Source organism: Cryptomeria japonica, chromosome 5, assembly GCF_030272615.1.
Source record: "Cryptomeria japonica chromosome 5, Sugi_1.0, whole genome shotgun sequence".
In the NCBI taxonomy this organism is placed as follows: Eukaryota; Viridiplantae; Streptophyta; class Pinopsida; order Cupressales; family Cupressaceae; genus Cryptomeria; species Cryptomeria japonica.
The window spans coordinates 177,146,825-177,170,519 of NC_081409.1; the positions used below are offsets into that span (position 1 = coordinate 177,146,825).

The 23,695-nt window shown below is 35.5% G+C and overlaps 1 protein-coding gene across 1 annotated transcript in view; it reads left to right on the top strand.

The window, feature by feature from the left end:
- LOC131057069 (uncharacterized) overlaps positions 1 to 23,695 on the top strand; it is an 84,833-nt gene that overhangs the window by 54,488 nt on the left and 6,650 nt on the right. Inside the window, exons 13-16 of the mRNA XM_057991261.2 lie at positions 9,113 to 9,182; positions 15,145 to 15,225; positions 15,461 to 15,562; positions 22,294 to 22,475. Coding sequence (XP_057847244.2) covers positions 9,113 to 9,182; positions 15,145 to 15,225; positions 15,461 to 15,562; positions 22,294 to 22,475 — 435 coding nt within the window. The remainder of the gene's footprint in view (positions 1 to 9,112; positions 9,183 to 15,144; positions 15,226 to 15,460; positions 15,563 to 22,293; positions 22,476 to 23,695) is intronic.

A 23,695-nucleotide genomic window follows, 5' to 3' on the forward strand; every position in this document is an offset into this window, starting at 1 on the left:
TTTATACCTTTCATGTGCATAGGTGGGAAAATGCAACACCATATAAATCCTTTTTTAGGAATACAAGAGTGACCAACTAGGTTTGAGGTTAAGCCATTGAGGATAAAAAAATTGATATTAACTTCTTAAATCTAGGAAATTTCACCTCATCGTACTCTTCCTATTGCTAATCTTTGATGTGGGGATATCAAGATGTTAGAACCATAGTTGAAAAACTCGGACTCGGCAAGCCCAAAAATTTTAAAAAACTCGGGACTCCCAAAAACTCAAGAAAAAACTCGGCAATAACTTGGTAACTTTATCGAACATTTGAAAATACAGTCATATAATCATATTACATTTTAACTAGTTATTTAGTCATATAATCATATTACATTTTTATTCGCGCTAAAAAACCAGATGAAAACCTTGGCACATCCTGTCTCATGGCCAAAAAATAGAAGTTGTGAATCAAATTTGTAATTCCTGACAAGTTTGTCTCGAGAAATAGGGTTTAACCCGCGAGATTTCGTAAGTATTTCCTCAAAAATGCTGCATGTTTTTATAGAAACTCGGAGCCGAGTTTAATGGCGAGTGACTCGGCTAGGGTTTTGACCCACGAGTACTAGCGAGTTTTTTAAAAACCCGCAGAGTTTTTCAATAATGGTTAGAACTACACAAGTGTCTTGCTGAAGAATTGTTTGTAGATAAATTTTTAAAGAAATTTTATAGAAAAAATTTGCATTTGAACCCCATGAGGCTTGATGTTTGGAAATCTTGGTGGAAGATGCAGACATTTTAGAATCAAGTTAGGTCAAGGGAGGAAGATCCTTAGTGTCAAGTGGAGAGCGGACACTATCTGAAGGATATAGATTTGTTGGAGAATCTTAAAATTCTGAAGAAGCTTAATTAATATAATCTATAGAAAGATGATCAAAAGAAGTTATTTGGTGTCTCAATTTAGCACCTTTCCACTAATTAGCTTGCCTAGAGGGGGCATGCCTTTGTGTTACGGTAAGATTTAGGGCTTTCTACAACCGTATGGCTAGTAGCAAAACATGATCTACATTTAAAAATAATTCTTTGAAAGTCTAGTTTTTGCATCCAAATCTTGTTTTTTTGGTAACTTATCTGGTAATTCCATCCCCACAAGTATTCATGCAAAGGTGAAACAACTCATCTTCTAAGACAAATCTGAGACAAAAATAAGGTGTCAATTGAATTTCCAATGGACGAAAGACAATTATTGCTCGAAATTGTAGGGGAAGGTTAGAGAGCCTAACCCAAACTAGAGTAACAAGGAAGAATTTGGTGAAAGAATTTAGTTATGGTTACCAAGGTTTCACACCTAGGAAAGAACCATGATCCCCCTAAAGAAGTGCTTCCTTGTTTGTGGGTGACTGGCAAATCTTTAGAAACCGACATTTTTTGCATGGGCAAATGGCAATACTATTTTTGAAAAGGGGCTTCTTATAAAGCAATATCCATTCAAATAGACTAGTTAAACTTCACCAAAATTTCAGAAACCTAAAATATAGGTTTGCTTATGCCATTCTGAGGATACAACGACATTTTCCCTAAACCCCCCAATCTTAATATGATTGGGATTAATCCTTCTACTAGCTGAGGCATTTGGATTTTCTCTTGGAGCTCTTGGAGAGTGGGTAGAAGAACCATCTTCATCAAATGAAAAAAAAGTCCAATTTGCTTGAGGCTATTTATTAAATTTGGCATTAACTCTACCATTGCTGCTACCATGTTGTACAAGATCAGAAGATGAGAAAGGGGCTGCCCCAATGACAAGTGCATTGCAATCAACAAATGTTTCATGATTCCTTCATTGCAAGGAACAAACCAAAAATTTTTGTTAGAGATAGAGATAGGGTTTTGGGTAGAAACAAATGTAGCATCCTAGAAAAATAGGAGCAAATCCATTATTAGCTCTCCATCCATTGGATTGCAAGCCAAAACCACTACAATTTGAGGAGAGAGAGAGAGCAAGGTGGGCGACAACCATTGACTATGCATACCTGTGGAAATCATCCTTGTCAAGTACATATTTGGGAGTGAGCACAATATTTTTATGATCTATAGTAATTTTTATATGTATATATTACTTATAAATTATTTATTTATTTTATTTATAAAATTTATTATTAGTATATTTCTACCGTTATTTATTTATAGTTTCTGATTAAAGGTAAACCATGTTTGGAAAGGACTCTGAAACCCTTTACAAACAAGTGACTAATAGGATAAGCTTAGCCAAACAACAATTTACATTTTTAAAAATGTTTTGGAGGGACCTTGCAACCTTATACACAACATAGGACAACGAGTCAACAACGAAATTGCAACAAGCCGATTGCCACAAACCAACAACCAACTAGACACAAAGCAACCAACACAACAACCAAGGATGAACAACTACACCACTCCTAGTCCCTTTCTATAGCCACAAATGCTCTTGACTCGGATGTGTGAAGCACAATCATGTTTTGGAAGACCTCTCTTCCTCCTTTGAACAACCTTCTAAGAAACATCATCCTCTAAAGGCACAGACCAAGGGGAGGTAGGAGAGCAAGCCTCAACAGACTCTAGAGGCAAAGAGATAGGAGCAGACAACATTGTTGAATCATCCATAGGACCACTCTCGGATCCATTGAACCGAAGGAAGGTTGGTCAAAATAGGACCCAATGAGGATGGTTTGTCAAGAATCACTAGAGTTGTAGCAATTCCCAACATCAAGTCCTCCAAAACCCATTTGTTCAATTCTAGAAGGGAAGGCAAAATGGTATTGAATCTGTAGATGACAACATGATGACTGAAGTGGTCTTCCTTGTCAAACACCTTTTGTCCATAGATAATAATAGGGGAAGAAGAAGAACTAGGTAGGGGTTAACTCCTTTGGGAGGGATGAGTAGGACCAAAAGAAGGGCGGTGACTATTAGTAGATTGAGCTACATTCGCATAGGAAAGATTTGCTGGAGAGGGGGCATGAGCATCCATGCCCCATTGTATATGGATAATGCATACTTGATAGTTGAGGATTTATCCTAGGGATATTGTAATATTCTTCATGACTTACCATAGTCTTTCAAATCACAGCAATTAGTGATTAATTAACCGCACCATGAAGGAGATAACAATAACAGGAAAATTGTCTTATCCTTAAGACTTCATGATTTTCAGTGAAGGTAAATCGGACAGCATGTAAGTTGTTAAGGAACAATGATTGCAAACAAGTGATTAGGAAGTCATCCAACATTCAAATAGCAATCGATGGAGGATTACAACTTGTCATTATGAGGTGCGATTAAGGAGGATACTGTTCGGTTATGAAGAGACTCCAAAAAAGGGCAGATTTGAAGAGTCACGTCTTTGCTGAGAGGGCAGCTACTTTCTAAAGGGGCACCTCTCTTCTTGAAATTGTCAAGATATAAATTATCAACTAAGAACCAAGGCAGTGAAGCATCATCGACTAAGAACCAATCACAGCAATCAACGAACAAGGAACAATAATTAGATGAAGAAACGTGTAAATACAGACACATACATAGGATCAGACTCTCACTAATCTGATTCAGACGTGTTATAATCAGCATCTAATAATCTGAATAATAGCTCTTGTGGTATATATCTAGTTTATGCATTAATTGTCAATGTTTATTTCTTATATACATATATGTATGATTGGATATAAATTGCATGTCTGATTAATAAATCTGTTTGTAAACCCCCATCATGTATAGAAGGAAGGAGGTGCAAGGAAGGGAGAAATCATGAGGATTGTAGTTTGGGTAGGAAACCTTGAGTGGATGTCTATGTTGTTTGGCATAGGGGCCAAGAGGGCCAAAGTTCCGCTCTTGGGAGAAGTAGTATAGATATTGTATGCGTTGATTTGAAGATTATTATATGTTATTATCTAAGTGTAATAATGGAAGAGATATTGTATGTGAATCCTTGGTCATGGTTGTAGGATCTAAATGCAGGCCCTTATTGTTTAAAGAAGATATTTTACTTGATAAGGAAGCTAATCCTAATCCTAACCCTAACTTGTTGCAATTGTGGTTCTAGGGCATAATCTAAGGTAAATTTGAAAGAGGACATTACAATCCACATGTAGAGACTAGAGAACCAAAATCTAACGACGGAAAAACCACTCCAACAAGATCACTATCAAATCAAAACAAAGGATCAACTCTTTGCATGAAACTAGCATAATAGCTTGTGAAGGGGCTGAATTAGGTAGGGAACCCACAAAAGAGAAAACAATAATGCAGGCAATGATGGGGACATTGGATGCAATAGGAGTGTTGAGTAGCGAACCATCGAGTGGTGAACTAGCAATAAGTGGAGAGCCATCACACAATGAACTAGCGGCAAGCGACTTTGAACACGAAAGGGTTTCGGTATAGAGCAGGAGCAACATATGGTTAAAGGTTGTTTTTTATTTATTTATAGTTAATGACAATTGGAAGTTTCTTTTACTATTATTTATAATTAAGTTTTCCCATTCTATATATTATAATTTATTTGATTTCCCATTTCCTCATCACCCCCAAAATTTGGGAAAAGAAGGTTGCTGTCCTTGGAACCCATTCCAAAACTCCATGGAACGTTGTCCACAAGATAGCAAGAGAAAAATACAAAGAAGAATCCATAAATAAGAGCACAACATAGTAGATCCACACAATGTGTGAAGTGAAAGCAAAATTCTAGATATTATAAGGAGCTCATAATCTCAATTAGGCTGACAACAACTATAAAATGGCTAGTTTATGTGCACCAACCACAAGCTGACCACCTCATACCTGTTGTGACGTTTTCACACATCGCCCCATTGCAAATGGGGGCCCCCTTCTTTGTAGGCCCTCCCGGTTTTTTTGGCTTGCATTTTTGTGGTCTTTTTGCAGCAGTCTCGTCAGTCTATCTGCTTTGCAAGTGTTTGGGGGTCATATTGGTCAAGTATGCCTTTCGTTTGAGCAAATTCGACTAAGCCTAGGGCTTGTTTTGTCTCGTTTTTGGGTTTATGCCTTTTATCCTAGATTTTAGGGGTTTCTGTTAGGGTTTTGGGAAAACTGAACATACGACTGGAATCAAGACCCTTCAAGGGACCTCCCAGTAAAATTTGAGCCCAAACGGAGCAACTTTCTATTTTTAGAAAGTCCCTATTTTTTAGGGATTTTTACGAGTCCCGGAATGTCGCCATTTTGCCAAAAATCAAACTTACTATTTTTAGTAAGTTTCTATTTATAGTAAGTCATTCTCGCGTCCTGTTTTAGGCTCTAACTTTGACATTTTGGAAAGTTTCTATTTCGGGAAAGTCTATTTGTGTTAGGATCAGGCTAGCAGACAACGAAGAATCAACATGCACAATCACTTCTAAATCTGGAAAGTTGAAAGCAGACAGGCAGGGGTCTAAAATGGCTAAGTATGAGAATCATCCCTGAAGTGGAAGGCACAAAATTGTTCTAAGTCTGGAAAATCCACCTTCAAAATCCCAAAGTGGCATCTCAGCACAGACAGTGGTCAAAATTTGGCAAAGTTTGGATCTCCTATTCCAGAAGAGGAAAGCAAGCATGATCATCCAAGTCCAGAAATTCACATCAATCCACCAATGTCATCCTGATCCGAAAATGGCCTGAAATTTGATTGAGTCTGGAAATTTGGAGGATCTTCCAAAATCCAGAATTTGCATTATGATTCCTATGGACCTGAAACCACTCTCAAACATCCTGACAATATATATGAATTATACCCACTTATACTTACATGTTATATTTCATATATATATCCTGACGAAGAGCCTGAAATGATGGAAAAATCCATGAATCCATGAACATGGTGAAAATGCGCCCAAGACTGGGCTGGGGCGCTAAATTGGAGATGCCATTCACAAGTGCAATAATCCACCTCTCCATGGACAGAGCCAAAATGCGCCCAGGTCTGGGCTGGGGCGCTGAATTGAAGATGCCATTCACAAGTGCAATAATCCACCTCTCCATGGACAGAGCCAAAATGCGCCCAGGCATGGGCTGGGGTGCTGAATCCAAGAAGTCATTCACAAGTGCAAAAATCCATCATTCCATGGACATGGCCAAAATGCGCCCAGGCATGGGCTGGGGCGCTGAATCCAAGAAGCCATTCACAGAAAGAAAATTCATGAATCCTTGGTGTGGTAAAATTTTCACCCAAGCAAAGAATTTGAAATTTTGCCTAAGGCACGGAATCCAAGGAGTCAAGGAGGAATAAAAGGTAGAATTCCCCTCGGGCGAATTTTCAGTTATGCTATTTTTAGACATCAAACCTTGGCCAAATATGGAAATTTTTATAGATTCGGAATCGTGGCAGAATTCTCCATCCAATGAACTTGACTCCTAAATTTTAGGAGGATCCCTAAAAAATAGGGATGTTGAAAAAGAGACATGGACAATTCACAAAGTAATGGAAATTCCTTCCTTCAGGACATAATTCCAGGAAAGGTGAAAAATTGACCAAGTGTTGGAAATTCCTTCCTTCATGACAGAGTTCCTGAAAAACGTGAAAATTTGGCTAAGTGTTGGAAATTCCTTCCTTCACGATAGAATTCTTGGAAATGTGAAAATTTGGGTGAGTATTGGAAATTCCTTTCTTGGGGACAAAATTCCAAGCAAGGAAGAAATACACCCAAGGATGAATTGAACATAAAATTTCTAAGGCAAGGAAGGAATCAGGGATGAACTGAACAAGAAATTTCCCCTCCAAGGAAAAATTTGAAAAATCCATTCTCGGGCATCAAATCACATCCAAATTTCAAAAGTTCTACAGATTTGGATTCGTAGGAGAATTTTCTCTCTCCTGGACCGCGAAACCCTAATTTGGAAATTTTCCTAAAAAATAGGAAATGTGTAGAATTGATGAAAAATCTTCTCCGAGGAAAGTTGAAGAGACTTCAAGAAAATTCTTCCTGAATCAAATTTTCCCTCTCCAACAATTCCAGATGTGCAGGAGCGGATATATGACGGCAGGGTACACTTGCATGGCGAGGATCTATTGAACACGTGGTAGTAGGGTGGCACATTCATTACTGGAATATTTGACCAAATGGCGACCCGATCATTGCATGTTGAATTTATGGCAGATTCCTTTTGCATGCAGCCGCCGCATGTGGGAATGATGGATCATTTATGACATAGTGGGGTGATTTTTGCATGGATGAATATTCAACGCATGTTGGACGAATTTGAAGGAGGTGGTGCATTTAATGCACAATGGATGCTATTTTGGGTACTTTTGAATTAATTGTATATGGGCATGATGGGTTATTAATTGGAGATTCCCACCTTGTTGCATCATGTGTGGAGAATCTTTTGGGCAAACCCTAATTAGGGTTTTGCATGTAGCCAGGGCTTGAAGTCTATATAAGGGGTGACCCCCCTCATTTGTAAAAGGAGGGAGCTTTGTATGAAATTGTTGCGATAAGCTTTGAGATAATAATAGTGAAACATTGTTCTTTGATGGTGTCCACTTAAGTTTTTTTTTTAAAGGTTGCATGGTTTCACTTTCCTCACTTAGATTAGAAATAGTAAAGTGCTTTGATTCAATGGAGAATGTAATGGTGTCTGATGAATTTCCATGGTTCATACTTTTTGCATCTTGCTGATTGTAAGTTGCAGTGTAAAGTTAGTCTGAGCCCCCTAAATTTTTGCTGAGTTCGATTGTGGATAGTTGTTTGGATTGCGCCGTTTTTGGGTATTCAAATGTACTTTCTCGATTTGAAAATCCTCTAGCATCCCCAGAAGATTGCACTGGTTCTTGCAGAGTTGTTGTTGATCTTGGCGAAGCAGAGCTTGGTTTATTTGGAATTTGTCCACCAAAGCACTATTCATTGTTATCATTGCCCTTAGAAGTAGATTTAGATCCTTCTAAACCCTTTTCCTCTTTACTTTCAGTTCATTTTAGTCCATTTGAAGCAATAGCATTGCAGGATTGCCATATCCGATGATGGAGTTCCAGCCACAACAAAGAAGTGAAAGAATGATGCACACGTAAGGCCCCTTGGATTACCAGCAATCACATCAGCCAACTGAGTCACGTCCACGCATTGAAGGAACCTTGGAGTCGATTGTTTGAACTTCTTGCAATCTTAGCATGCAATCGTACTTTGATCAAGAGAGAGTGAAGTGACTGTTAGGCAACTTTATTCTGTGTTAGACGCGGTCATAAAAAACACGTCAACAATACCCTAATTCAACTAATAAGCAATTTATTTATGTTGTATTGGCCATTGTCAAAAACTCATGATGTTTTTCATACAAAATGGCATACCTTCAATCTACAATAACATGGAATTTCATTACCTTTGTTGCAAATAGAGCATCTTGTATTAGTTTTGTTTTGTCTCTAAATTATATAATTGTAGGGCATGTTTTGAGGATACATGCCCTTGCCAATTGTTTTGCATAGTGTTTGGAGATGTTGGGACACAATTTCAGGAATGGTAACACTTTTATCAAATGGTGGGGGAATGGCTATTAAAATAATTTAATCAAAATAAAATCAGCTAAAATCTGAAAATGTAGATACAATGTGCTGAATTTGTAATGACCATTCTCCCATTTTTAGCTTTTTAGAGGTTATTAGCACTTCAGAAAATACTATAAAAACTATTATGCACCAAATGGATCATGTTGTCTAGTCTTTAAAAAGGAGGATATTGCTTCCAAGCCCTTAAGTCCTTGGGATGTTGGGACATTGGGGATGTGATTTTAACCCTTGGAGACGTGTCCTTTTGGAACACAGCTTAGACACTTGTTACATATTGCAACCTTGATGATTTATATATTTATTTGTTTGAATTGTTGTTATATTCTTGATGATACATGCTCCAAGTTTAACTTTAGATTGTTAGAATTTTAAGTGTTCTTCATTTTTGAATTTAATTACACAATGATTTTCATACCCTTGTTTTTGGACTTTGTAAACATTTCCTTTGTTGTTCATCTATCATTTTTATTTCACATATTTATGTGCATAGATTTGGTTGCATTTTCTTTCTTACTCATCTTTGTTTTCCAGTGTTTACACGAATCTACAAATATTTTTTAAGGAGGTTAAGCTGAAAAGCATTTTCTTTGATTTGCTTGGCAGGGCAGAGGAGCTGGAGACGGCATTGGTGGAAATGGTCAAAGAGGACAACAGGCGTCTTCTTAGTGCAAAGGTTTTTATATGATAAGAATCTTTTTCCCATTCTTCCTATTCATTGCAAAGAATTTAAGGCGTTTGAGATTGTACACTTTGTTAGCTGGTCAAGCCTTGTCAGGTTGCATTTTAGATGGCATAAGCTTTCATTTCATGAAATGTAGATAGATAAATCTGACTGTATTGTAATATCTACAAAACATTCAGATATAGTTTTCTTACAAAATGCAAGGCATTTTTGTCATTCAGCAGACTTAAAAATATTAGAAGTATGGAAAAATATGTATTTAATACTTTCTGAAGTACTATTCCCCCTTTTACATGTTTGTCTAGGAGAGAGAAAACAGTTTGATAATGAATCAGACTATTTGAAAGTCTCTAATTGCTAAGAATATATCTTGTTCTCCTCTCTACGTTTTCTCTCTTTTTACATTTCTTAAATAATATAATGAATCCAGCCCATGTCGTATATAACCTCACTCACTTTTCTTCAACTAAGTTGGCAGATTGACAAATTAGCAAACTATGTACCATGCAAGAAAGTTTATGTGTCATGCGAGCCTCTATACACTTGAAATTATAATTATTGCAACCTAAATGAGCAATTTTTCCCTTATTATAAAGTTTTTGACAATTAATGCAACTAAGTCGAAAAATGGGAAATGCTATTAATGTTGATATCATTTTATTATGGTATGTTAAAAGTGTAAGTGGAATTCAATTATTTATATTTTAAATAGAGTAAACTTGGTAAAAAATTGGGAAAATAATTAACAAAGTATCTGTAAAAATAGATGAAAAGCTGGTTTTGTGGACTTACATCTAATATGATACATAGAGATAAAACAAACATAATATTGTTAAAAAATGACAATCACAACAAAATGCATGTGGTTAAAAACATACTATTTTACTTTTACATTAGAAAATTTATGCTGAATAGAAAGGGCTGGCCAGAAAACAGTAGGCCACATAGTACATGGTGTTATATTCCAAAGGCAGCTCTATTCTTTTAACCTAAACCTTCAATACGGTATAACTTAGAAACAAACCATAATTACGGTTTCAACATTCAACTTCTAGAATTGATGTATTCAAAGTAAAAAAGAATTTATTCTTTTAACCTAAACCTTCAATAGGTTATAACTTAGAAACAAACCATGATTACGGTTAAAAACAAACTATTTTAGTTTTACATAAGAAAATTTATGCTGAATAGAAAGGGCTGGCCAGAATTCAGTAGGCCACATAGTAGATGGTGTACTATTCTAAAGGCAGCTCTATTCTTTTAACCTAAACCTTCAATAGGGTATAACTTAGAAACAAACCGTGATTAGGGTTTCAACATTCATCTTCTAGAAGTAACGTATTCAAAGTAAAAAAGGATTACAATGCCCTAATCCTAACACTAAACTAATCTTTTTACCTGCATGTTTAAGAAAGATAGGTGTATAAAAAAAAGTTCAGAGCCACTTTCTAGAAAACCGAGCAAATAGCACACCAAATTTGATAGGTCTTGTAAATTTTTTGAGAGATGCTACCATGGTTGATATTCAACTAATGTGGGTATGTAATCAGCCTTGTAATGCACAGTAGAGTAAATATGATGCCCCCTTTATTGTCTTTAAGGCTTAAAGTTTGTCAATGATGAATGCATGCAAATGAAATGCCAGTATTGATGTTTGATATGTGGTTGACAATTTTTTTTTTCTAAGCAAATCAGCAATCATAATGTTTATAGAATTAATCAGCAATCAATTTTATTATCAATGAAGGGAAGGACAACTAATAGAAGTGGGCAAAGTCAAATTTTCAGTGACCTCGAGTCCCAGAACATGCCAAAATTTTCTATCAAGAGTGTTTCCAATCTTCAAAATATAAACAAACCTTCAACAAACAATTTGCAAGCCTTTAAATGCTGAATGGCGTTGAAGTGATAGCTTCGGTCGGTATATTACTAAGCCGACTCAGACAACTAAATTGTCTAGTGCCTAATCAGCTTAGACAATTTAGTTTCCCGATTAGATATGATAAAATACTAATTAAAATATGTTCCATATGAATCGATTAATATGTGAATCGATTCACTAATAACACGTACTAACTAACTATTAGTTATTAGACGTGTTGTTCAATTGCATAACTGATGTAAGGAGGAGAGACGTGATGTTTGAAGAGAGACATGTTGTTTGGAACAGACATTGTATTAAGTATATAGGATCGATCTCTCCCTCCATTAGCAGATCGATAAGAGTAGAAGACATAAGTAAAAAATACATTCACACATTATCTTATCAGATTTATCCAGCACCAACAGCAGGTTGTGTTAGGTATACATAGAATTGAAGGCCCAGGCAGATTACGTATTTCACTGCAGTTCGTGTTCTTTGTTCTGTGAAATCTCTGTCATCTCCCAGTCTGCATTACACAAACTTCAATCAGATTGAGTTCCCCCATTGTGGTGTGATTTCTCTGTATACCAGCAGATCGACTTCCATAGCAGATCGACTTTCATATATCTCAGACCGAGTTAAATTATCATCCGCGGAATCATTCCTTGGGAGAGTGAATACACTAGGCAGATCGTATTCTTTCTTGGCTGATTGAACACATTCTTCATTGGTTGGATACATTAATGCAGTGCGGACTGCATACACAGCTGTGCATTGTAAATTGATCTGAGCATATAGATTCAAGAAGTGAAGCGATTCACATTGGCCTTTGTACTTGATCATTTTAAAAGCATCTTGCTGTTCATATTTAATATATATATAGAGAGAGATAATTTTGTGCTCGGGGGAGACGATAGCCTTATATTGTCTATGGTTGGGAGGGCAACAATGATCTGAATCATTGCCCGTGGTTAATCGAGCACACCCTATGATTACTGTGCATGGTCATCTTATTGTGATCCTAGTATTATAATGAAATTCAACAAATGGATTCTCTATGACCAAAAGCTGGATGAAAACATGTAGGAGCAGAAAGAGGAATTTTGCTAGGCTTGAGAAAATGCTAGGCAACTCTACACAAATGTTAAAAAAAAATGTCTCCTAAATGTTATCTAACATCTCCAAATACCTTTAAGGTTGAAACAAGGTATAATCAAAGCCTATAAGATGATCAATGAAGTGAAGTATATTCAATTATATTTTCAGCAAACAAAGGACAACAAGTATTAATAGTAATGTAAGATGGTCGATGGTCTACCAAATGACTGAAACTATAAGATCTCTTTGATGCTTGTGAGCTGAAAACAAACTGAAAAATGTACCTTTGGGTAACTTTAAGCAAGGAAATTAGATGTTATGTATTTTATGAGATGATCCAAACTCAAAATGTTGCAATAAAATGATGCATGACTCATGACTGCCCTAGAAATACCAAACCAAACTCACCATATTGCAAAAACATTGAAATTGTGCAAGGAGAAAGTAGGTGCAAGCCTAGTGCTTTATTCAAGCACTTGGTAAGCACACATGTAATGGAAGGAAAACAAATAATGTGAAGAATGCTGCTTTAAATTGAACAATATGTGATATTGATTAAGGATGAGATGAAGATCAATTAAGGATAATGCAGTAATTGCTTGAATTCTTAGTTGGAAGCAAACAGTGGATAATCTACCTCTTAGTTTACAGATGGAATGCTGAAAACTAACAAAACTGTAAAATGAAGGTGTGCCTTAGAAGCGTGTTGATGAAGTTGGGGTGCAACTTCTTGGAATGCAAGTTTTCTAGACCGTTACAGGAAGATCAGTTTCAAACTGTTAATGGCATGGCAAAATGATTGAGATAATAATGGGACAGCATGATTGCAAATATGGTAATGAATAGGCTGTAATCTCACTTTTCATTTCCCATGTCCTCTAGCATACTTCTACTTATAAATCTGGGGATTAATGGGAGTACTAGTATCTTTTTGAAAGAGACGGGAACAGGAAATGTTTTTGTGGATATGCCTGAGGCCTCTCATTTTCATAAACCCGAATTTTCATTTCCTTTGTGGAACCTAAAGAATCACATTTTGCAGGTTAGATTAGTAGGGGTTGTTTCAAAATTGCTATTTTTTAAGTTAGAAAGGCCAGGGGTTGTTTTCCAAACTTCAGCAATGTGTGCACTGTGGATATCTGAAATATCTTTCCAAGGCCCAATTGAGGTCAAATGGAGTCCATGTAACTAAGTGAGGACTTGTGGAAGAAAAGTTATCAAATGATGTGTTATGGGACTAAACCGATTTTGTGGGTGAGGGGAAGTGATACAAGGAATAAAGTAAGGAGCTAGCTAATATAGAGTCATAGACATAGTAGAAATGTGTAAAAGAGCCAATAAACAGCACAAAGTCGATGTTTGAGGTTTGAAATTGGTTGAAATGTGATGGGATGCATCAAAGATTATTAGTGGATGCAAATGCGGCAGTGGCACCACAAAATGTAATTTTTGGTTTCATACAGATCTATAACATAAGTAATGCATTAGTTGTTGGTTCTTTATGTAAATCTTTCTAGCCTCCTGCTTCAGTAAATGAAGAAGATTTTTGCAATTTTATTCTTTTGATTGCTAATCATTAGTCAATGTAATGTCTAGTGATTTTGCTGATAAGAAAATTATTCATATGAATTCAATGAACAAAATATTGATATTTTAGCTTGTAGGTTTGTGTTCAATATATAATTTTATGAAATTTATTTTGTGTTACGAATTGTAACCCAAGCAGCACAAGCACTTTAATGTTGGGATAACTTCCCAAGGCTTCTTTCTCTTCTTGCCCTTGGAATTTGCTCCTTATGCAACTTTGAGCCACTGCGTTATGTAACATGTAAGACAACTAATAGCTCAACTTGTGTAATATTGCATGGTGTGCACTATTGGATTAGCCTTCATATGTACGATGAGAGGTTTGTGTTCAATATATAATTTTATGAAATTTATTTTGTGTTACGAATTGTAACCCAAGCAGCACAAGCACTTTAATGTTGGGATAACTTCCCAAGGCTTCTTTCTCTTCTTGCTGCGGAATTTGCTCCTTATGCAACTTTTAGCCACTGCATTATGTAACATGTAAGACAACTAATAGCTCAACTTGTGTAATATTGCATGGTGTGCACTATTGGATTAGTCTTCATGTGTACGATGAGACAAATCTGTGGTGACACCAGATTACACATCTACATGGTTTTATGACACTTCACTTTCCAGATCAAGCAAGCGTCAAGGAAGTGGAAACAATTATCACATAAATCATTAAATGGGTTTTTGGATTTTTTTTTTTTTAAACACGTAACATTATTGATTAATGCCCCCTCAATTTGAAGAGGATGAAGAGAGATAGAAGTTTAGATACACAATTCTCTTATCTGTACACTTTCCGAATGTCCTTCATGGGATTTGGCCCATGGGAATGACACAATTGTAGAATTTTAAGTCCATTTACTCTGTGTACAATATTCTATTCACTTAAAGGTAGAATAGTTTTTTTTGATATCTCATTGATATTGAATGTGTAATGGTGCTTCCACGTATGTCTATTTCATTCCCATCAGATGTTCAATAAAATTCATTGACTGGAGCAATTCACCTGCACACCATTTAGAGAGAGACTGCACAAAATTCTAACGTTGAGGTTCCTGTTTGGCACTGGTTTTGAATATTCAATATCAACTCTATCTTGACTTCTGAGCTTATAGATCTGTTTCAAAATTTGTTCATACAATTTATTTACATTGATACCTTCCAGATGGTACTTGAGAGATATTGTTGGGACTTTAGAAGGGCCTCTTACTGCTTTGGTATTGTAGAGTAAAGAAAGGGGACCTTGTAGAATTTAATATGCTGATGTACCTTTTGTAGCTTGAGTATGCAGTAGAAAGTTATTGTTTATCTAACACTTTGCTTCTGAAAATTACATGAAATTTTGGATAACATCTTATTCTATGTATTTGGAGATGTTATATAGAAAACTCTTTCTATTTTGTGTTGCAGCTAGAGCAACTGGAATCTGAAATGGAGAATCTGAGGCAAGTTTTGATGGAAAAGGAAGAGCAAGAGCAAGCTATGCTTCAGGTTGTTTGGAGTGTTTAATTGCTTTTGTGATATTAAATGTTTGACTTTCTATTCTCTTTATCGCTTTCTATATGTCGTAATCAGGAATTGGTACAATCTTTAATGATAAATTCCTCTTTCATACTGTTATAAATCTTTTGAGCAACAGGAATTAGCTTAATGATGTCTTCATGGTAAAAATTGGCACGCAAATGTGTCTCAATGTTAATGTTATGATAGTCTATGTTATGCTCAGGTGATGATGCGAGTAGAACAGGAGCAAAGGCTTACTGAGGATGCACGTAGATTTGCAGAACAGGATGCAGCTGCACAACGGCATGCTGCAAATCTGCTTGAGGTTCCCATTTTTAGGCTTGGAAAAATGAATATTATGTCAATTAAAATATTGCCATTCTTGGATGTGTTGCTTTCTTATATGTCTAATTATGCATAAACAATAATGAATTTCCAAGTGTAGAAAAGCAGAGGGTTTCCAATTATGGAACACCTATAGAAAGTTTTCAAAGTGCATGATGTTGCTCAGCCTGACCAAAAAGATTTCTTTTCAGCTTGTTTATTTCTTAAGATTATGAAAATGAACTACTTAGCTTTCCTCTATTTTCTTGAGTTTGCCTAGGACCACAGAAGCAGAATTTATAGATATTTTCAACTAAGGTTGACATTTTATGACCCTCCAATTCAAATGTAAGAGCATTTCAAGTATATGAAGATTTTTATTCCAAGAATTCAATTTTAGATCAAGGGTGATGCAAGACAAGAAAATATCTAGATAAGATTTTTATTTTGTAATCCCTTTCTTCTCTAAGCTAAGGCTACTTGGAGCTATAAGGGATTCCATAGACAGAGAAGAAAAAGGTTGGCAATTACTGACCAAACCCTTGGCTACTCAAGAGTTACACAATGACTAGTAAGGCAAAAAACAAAAGCCTAAAAAGATACAAAGTTCAGAAGATTCACTCAAGATGAAGATAGACTGTTTCTCAAACAGTTGAAAAAGAAAGACACGCAATTCTGGGCAGCAGCCTAAACTTATCATGAAATGGTTCAACACTCAATATCAGTCAAAATATTTCAGGATTGATGAGTTCTTACAGGGGTTTTCCAAGTTTAGTGCAGATTTTAAATCTTTATCTGATATATATGGTCCACTTATCTTGGCCATGTATATGGATGAGTTTATTATTGTAGGTATTTCTTAGAACTTGTGATGTGGTGTGAGGAGAATTCGACCTGTGAAGTTGACATGATGGATGTGATTAAGTTTTCCTTGTATGAGAGATTTAAACATTAGATTCTGAAGAGATTTCAAAGTATAGAAGGGAGAAATGATCCAAGGTTATATATTGTGATAGAATCTTGGCTTGGTGAAGAACACCTTCCTCACAAAGAGGGAATGTAGAGTTTTCAACTAGTTGCTCAATCTGTGTTATTGTCAGCAGAAACACTTCAGCAACAGTTGTTCAATCTGTGTTATATATTGTGATAGTAACTTGGCTTGGTGAAGCTCACCTTCCTTGCAAAGAGGGAGTGTAGAGTTTTCACCTAGTTGCTCAGTATGTGTTATTCTCAGCAGAGGCACGCTTCAGCAACAGTGTACTGCAGCAGATCCAGACCTGTGCATAGCTGAGAGAGCAGTATTGAAAGGGCCCACTCGAGAAGAGATTAGCACCCAGTTATGTAGGTGCATGTGCCAGTCTCATCCTTTTCTTGAATTAGAATTCTTTTCAGACTTTTCAGTTATGCAGGAGAGGGCATATGCATGCTGTTTCAGAATTAGAAGCCAGTTTAGAGTTTGCTTTTGCATTTAGAAATTTATTACCCAGTGCAGATTTAAAAATCTAATTCTCAGCTCATATTTGTAAGTCTTTTGACAAGGGGCATTTCTAAGCACAAAACTGAAATGAAGTTCAGATTTAGAAGTCCTGAGAGATCTGCGTGTGAAGGTGCAGAAGCCTTTGCTAGGAATCCTTGTGATAGAGGTGCATGCGTGCATTTTTCATCCTTATTTGGAAATGCTGTTTCTAGTTATGAAGGTGTGCTTTCTGTTCTTATTCTTAGACTAGGAATCCTTGTGATAGAGGTGCATGCATGCATTTTCCATCCTTATTTGGAAATGCTGTTTCTAGTTAAGAAGGTGCGCTTTCTGTTCTTATTCTTAGACTAGGAGCTTTGCATAAGAAGGTTCTATTTTAGCAGTGAATCAACTGCTGTTCCAGATTTTCATTTTTTTTCTTTTGCTTTTTGCTGTTTTATATTCAGCAGTTTTTTTATGGTAGGCTCCATCTTTAGCCACATTTCCATTTTAAGGTAAAGTGCATAAGTTGGAAAAGTTCCAGCTTTACAGGCAGTTTGACTTTTGTGAGGTAAGGTGTACTTCCAGTTCCTAGCCTTACTCATCTAAAAAAGAAAGGCATGGGTGAGTGATTTATTGATTCATTGCAATTTTGAGCTAGTGCAGTTTTTTTCTTTTCATATTCAAACTTAAGTCAGGTACAGGTTTGAGAGTTTAATACTGTGTATTTTCTGTTTGTATTTTCAGTGGCATTTGTTCATAGATTCTTGTATTTAGAATTGGCATTTTTGATTGTACTTAGGAGTCGTCAAATTTAATTTTTCATGTATTCAGAATCAGTAGTTTTTGTAGGAGTTATCAAATTTAAATTTCCTAGTGTTTAGAGTTTAATTTTTGAAGTGCAGAATTTGCTTACCATTGTCTGAATGTCCACTTCTTGATGTTTGATTGAATAATAACAAAGTAGATGAAGGCTCCTTAAATAATCAATTACAAAAGATCTTTTCATAATGGAAACGATCAAGAACTAAAGACATAAATGGAAACATTCTAAATAGAAACTAAATGACTAAGATGAACATTATAGCAATATTACAATATTACTTTAATATTACAATATTACTTTAATACCCTCCCTTAATGATCATTCTACTAACTACCCTACAAAAGACTTGACATAATCTGCAGGTCATTTGGCCATGAATGCATAGAAGGCTGCTCCCTTCTCCTCTGAATGCTCTGCGACATGAGCCTATTGCTAAGGCCTTCCCTAGTTGGACTTCTAATCAGCCAACGCTTTCTCCAGAACATCTTCATTTGACCAAGCTTACTACTTGCTAGTGAACCTCTTTGTGCTTTCCAACACGATGTTGGGCAACGAAGCAATTCCTCTTGCTATCTAGAGACATGGAAACCGAGATCAGCTTCTCAAAATAACTTCAATTTTTGTTGATAAAAAAAGATGGCAAAAAACTGAAATGTGTGATTTTGTCCAAAAATCATCAAAAAAAGCTGATGTAAGGAAACACCACGATTTTGTGGAAAAATCGTCAAACCCTCGATGCAATATTGGGGATACAGTATACACAATATTGTGAAAAAATTGGCTAAAAACTTCATTTCGTGGAAAAACGGTAAAACCCGATGACCACGATTTTTAGGAAAAAATCATGCAAAATCCTTAACATTTTTTTTAACAGTTTGTTCTGAAAAACTGTGCAAAAAAAGATTCTAAAAAAATTTGCAGAGATCATGCTGAAAAAAACAGTGCCATCATGCGGGAAAAAACTAGTGCCATTGTGTGGAAAATCGTGCACAAAAATGCCTGAAAACCCGTTGTGGAAATAAACCCTCAACACAGAATAAAAGAAACTCTTGTAGGTCTGGAAACTTAACGCGCAAAACAAACTTCACGTGGGAAATACAGATCAGTTGCGAAATCATCAAAAACACCCGCGGGAAATAAAACCCCAAGTTGCGTGGAAGACAGCTTAAAACATGACCTGTCGCAGGAAAAAAACTCCCATTGCGTAAAAAACTAGCCACCTGCGAAAAAACCTTAGATGTGGTTGCAGGAAAAAAACTTTTGCGCAAACCCTTCACACCGACCCGTGAAGGAAAAACAACGAGCCCTGGATGCGTTTGGAAGAGGAGGAAAACTCACAGAAAATCCTTGAATCAGAAGTGGTGCAATCTTATAAAAATTCTTGAATTCCAAAACCCACAATTTTTAAAAACTGTCCAAAAACTTTTGGAATTTTTTTTATTGATGTTTGATTGAATAATTACAAAGGAGAAAATAAGCAGTTACAAAAATCTTTTCATAACGGAAACGATCATGAACTAAAGAGAAATGAAAACATTCTAAATAGAAACCAAACGACTAAGATGACCATTATAGCAATATTACAATATTACTTTAATTCTGGAAACTTAAGCATTACAGCTGTCTCTTTTTGATTGTAAAACATCTTAGAAAAGGCTAAAAAACAGTTAGAACATAGAACCATTAGCACATGGTGGGTGGGGAATGGTAAGGACATTAAATGTGCAATGACAGATGGATTGCACAAACAAATTTCTAAAATTAAATGTAAGGACATTAAATGTGCAATAATTACAAAGGAGAAAATAAGCAGTTACAAAAGATCTTTCCATAACGGAAACAATCACGAACTAAAGAGAAATGAAAACATTCTAAATAGAAACCAAACGACTAAGATGACCATTATAGCAATATTACAATATTACTTTAATTCTGGAAACTTGAGCATTACAGCTGTCTCTTTTTGATTGCAAAACATCTTAGAAAAGGCTAAAAAACTGTTAGAACATAGAACCTTTAGCACATGGTGGGTGGGGAATGGTAAGGACATTAAATGTGCAATGACAGATGGATTGCACAAACAAATTTCTAAAATTAAATGTAAGGACATTAAATGTGCAATAATTACAAAGGAGAAAATAAGCAGTTACAAAAGATCTTTCCATAACGGAAACAATCACGAACTAAAGACAAATGAAAACATTCTAAATAGAAACCAAACGACTAAGATGACCATTATAGCAATATTACAATATTACTTTAATTCTGGAAACTTGAGCATTACAGCCGTCTCTTTTTGATTGCAAAACATCTTAGAAAAGGCATAAAAATAGTTAGAACTTAGAACCTTTAGCACATGGTGGGTGGGGAATGGTAAGGACATTAAATGTGCAATTATAAATATGAGAATCGATGCTCAATCACTTTTGTATTAATAGACGATCATCTTTCATTATCGCTGACACATTCTTTTATGTCTTCGCTTTTATCTAAGTCGCTGTCATCAATTCCAAACAAATCGAAACCTTAGAAGGAATGAACTGCTGTGTAATCCCTTCGGCTTTTAATTTGCTGTCATATCTTACTCGATTATGGATGAAGATCGTTTCATATACTTAAACGGTTCGCTGCTTTATTGTTTACAAAAACAATTAATGGCAATCGCTGGATAATCATCGGTCAAGCAAATTAATCATCCTTTCGAAGATTCAGAATGCCATCTTATTATACTTGTTGCAACATTCGCTTTACCACGATTTTCACCTAAACATTTCTTAATGTAAATTGTGCTTCATTTTATCTCCTCCTTCATAGTGATTGCTGTATTGGCCATCCTACATATTCGATGGTCATAGTCTCTATGTTGTAGTATATTTCTGTGCATTACCGCTTGGACATCTTACACCCGCAAACCTAGTAGGTTATGATATCTTCAGAAATTTCTCATGAAGGCAGATATAATATCTTCAACATATAAATGTCTTCAGCAAAATGCTCTCAATATTTGTTTCAATTGTTCATCATTAATAGTGCTGACTGATGTTCTACATCTTCTCACAAGCCATGGTAATCCCATTAACTCGTTATGGTTGCTGTTATGTAAATCAGATGTGCACCATGCTGACACTGCTCATTGTCTAATTTTCTGCCATTACCATGCTCACAGCTTTGTACAGATCTGCTCAATACTTCTCAGATCTGCTCATATGATCTAATAATAATGCCTTCAGATATGCTTTATATTATACAAAACCGCTTCATATATAACTCGCTGCATTCACAGAATTAATCACTGCCTCTTATGAATTCGCTGCCTTCACTATTAATTATTATTCTGCATAAAGTTGCCATCTCTAGAAGACAAGGTGTCCGCTGCATATTAATAGTAGTTACTTGATCTCTGTCCATTCACTGACAGTCTGCTTTGTCTTTCTTCAATCAAATCTGCCTACAACTAGGTCTATTTTGTAGATAGTAGATATCATTTATTTTAGATATCCTTCACTGTCAAACCATTTGGTTTTAATTGCATCAACTTCATTATAAAGATAATACAAGGAGCTTTCTCGAAGTATCAACAAAACTATTTGTCCTGTAAACTTATCGCTGTATAACAATATTTCCATGCTTGACATCAATGACAAACTTATCTATAATATTGTCTACTTACCTTCTTGACATCAATAACAAACTTATTGACATTAATGGGAAATTTACCTACTCCAGAAAAAGATAGTGTTCCTAAGCAATTTTTTTGTATTTTATAATTTAACTAAATAAAAATATATTGATTAGCCTTGTTTGCTTGTTGATAATTTATGCTTTGTTTAGTAATATTAACTTACGTTGTCTTTTAATTTTTAAATGGTGCAGCTTACATTGATCTTTTCATGAATTGCATTCTTTTGCATTAGTTCATTTGTGCATTTTAACTTTTAAAGTTTTAATGTAATTTTGTTTGTCACGATGATACCAATTTTATCCCTAAATTTCATAGCTATCCAATATAAGCCTATATATATACATCATTAGATTTATCTTCCCTTCATGTCAATACTTTTATTTGTGATGAAGATACAGTTTATCATCTTATTACATAGCTATTCAGTTTGAGCCAATATCTGTAAATCATGGGATTTATATTCCCTTAATGTCAATATTTGTGTTTCAACCTTTTTGTGCTTTGCCCTACAATTAAGTACATAATGATGTACTTTTTTGAGCCATAATGATTTATTTCCCTTGTCAATATTTGTGTTTTGTTCCCTATCAAGCTATCCCCTGCAATTAACTACATAATAATGGAATATAAGATGCATTTAGTAGCATCTTTGTTATTATCTATGTACTCATTTTTTTCTTCAAATGTTTGGTATAAATTTTTTGGAGCAATGTATAAAAATCCTCATGATTTTTGTATGAATAGATAGCCTTATCACTTAGTTGGCAGGTAAAGTATGAAGATGCCATGAAGAAACTTGCTATGATGGAAAAGAGGGCCATTATGGCAGAAAGCATGTTGGAAGCTACGTTGCAATCTCAACCTAGTCAGCCAACTCCAAGAAGAACATCCGACTCTCCACAGTTAGAAGAACCGTCAAAATTATCCTTGTCACAAAATGGATTGCAGAGGTAATGGTGTGTTTGCAACTGATTTCAACATTTCGATTTTCCTGAAGTATTTTTCCTGTTGTATAATCTATAAAAAATGTATTTTAGAGCTTAGAATAGGCCTATTTTTATTTTTCTCTTTGATGTTTTCCTTAAGGCATCAATTTTGTGACTCTGTAAAAGCCATTCATTTTTTTTGTAGGTTAATTGAAAGATCTGTTTGAGGCCCATGCCAGTACCAAAGAAAAAAGTATAAGCTCCACAATTAAATACATCTAGTTGCATCTACCAAAGAAAAAAGTATAAGCTCCACAATTGAATACATCTAGTTGCATCTAGCAATAGCAATAGAAAACTATGGCATGATATTACATATTTCCAATCAACTCATCTTATTAGTCTGGTAGAATACATAGTTGACGGATTTTACACAGTGATTAAAAAACTAAAATATGACAACATGCAAAGCCTATTGAAAAATAGCCAAAAAAGCTTTCTACAGAAACAAATGAGACTCCTACCAGCAACAAATGAGAGAATAACACGGAGCAAGCATATACATGCCACAAGGTCCTCTCGATAAGCCTCAATTGTGTGTCCACGGTAATCTCCTTCTATCCATTGTCCATATTTGTCAAGGGAACTGACACTATGAGATAAACAGTGTGTGAACTGCATATGAAAGACTCAAAATGCTTCCATGAACAGTGCATGGATCATCAGCAATAATAATTGTCTTCTTGTCACATTCACTTTTTTCTACTGTTCTGCAATTACAAAATCTCAAGGTTAGATCATTGGGTTGGAAACATTGAAGGGTAAAATGATCCGTCAAGATAGAGGGCCCAGACATACAATCCAACTTCTTCCTCATGGATCCTTAACATAACAAAGGGATTTTCTTCAATCAATGCACTTCCACTGATTCCTCATTCTTGCAATTTTTATCAATTCCAGATGTATTTTTTCCAATCCACTACACAGAGTCAATGATTTTATGAAATGGAACATTTGAAACTGGGGGGTTTAAAGCAAGGAAATATGTTCATTACGATCAATCCTTGACTACAGGTTCAAACTCAAAGTATCTTTGTGCACAATTTCTCACAAACTTGTATTAGTAAAGGGCATATTGAAGGATTATTTGATCCTTTTTCATTAAATTTCCTCAAAAACTATTTTAATCACACCCATTTGGTTTTGGGAACAGAGCTTTCTTGGTCCACAACCTCTCTTTTTCC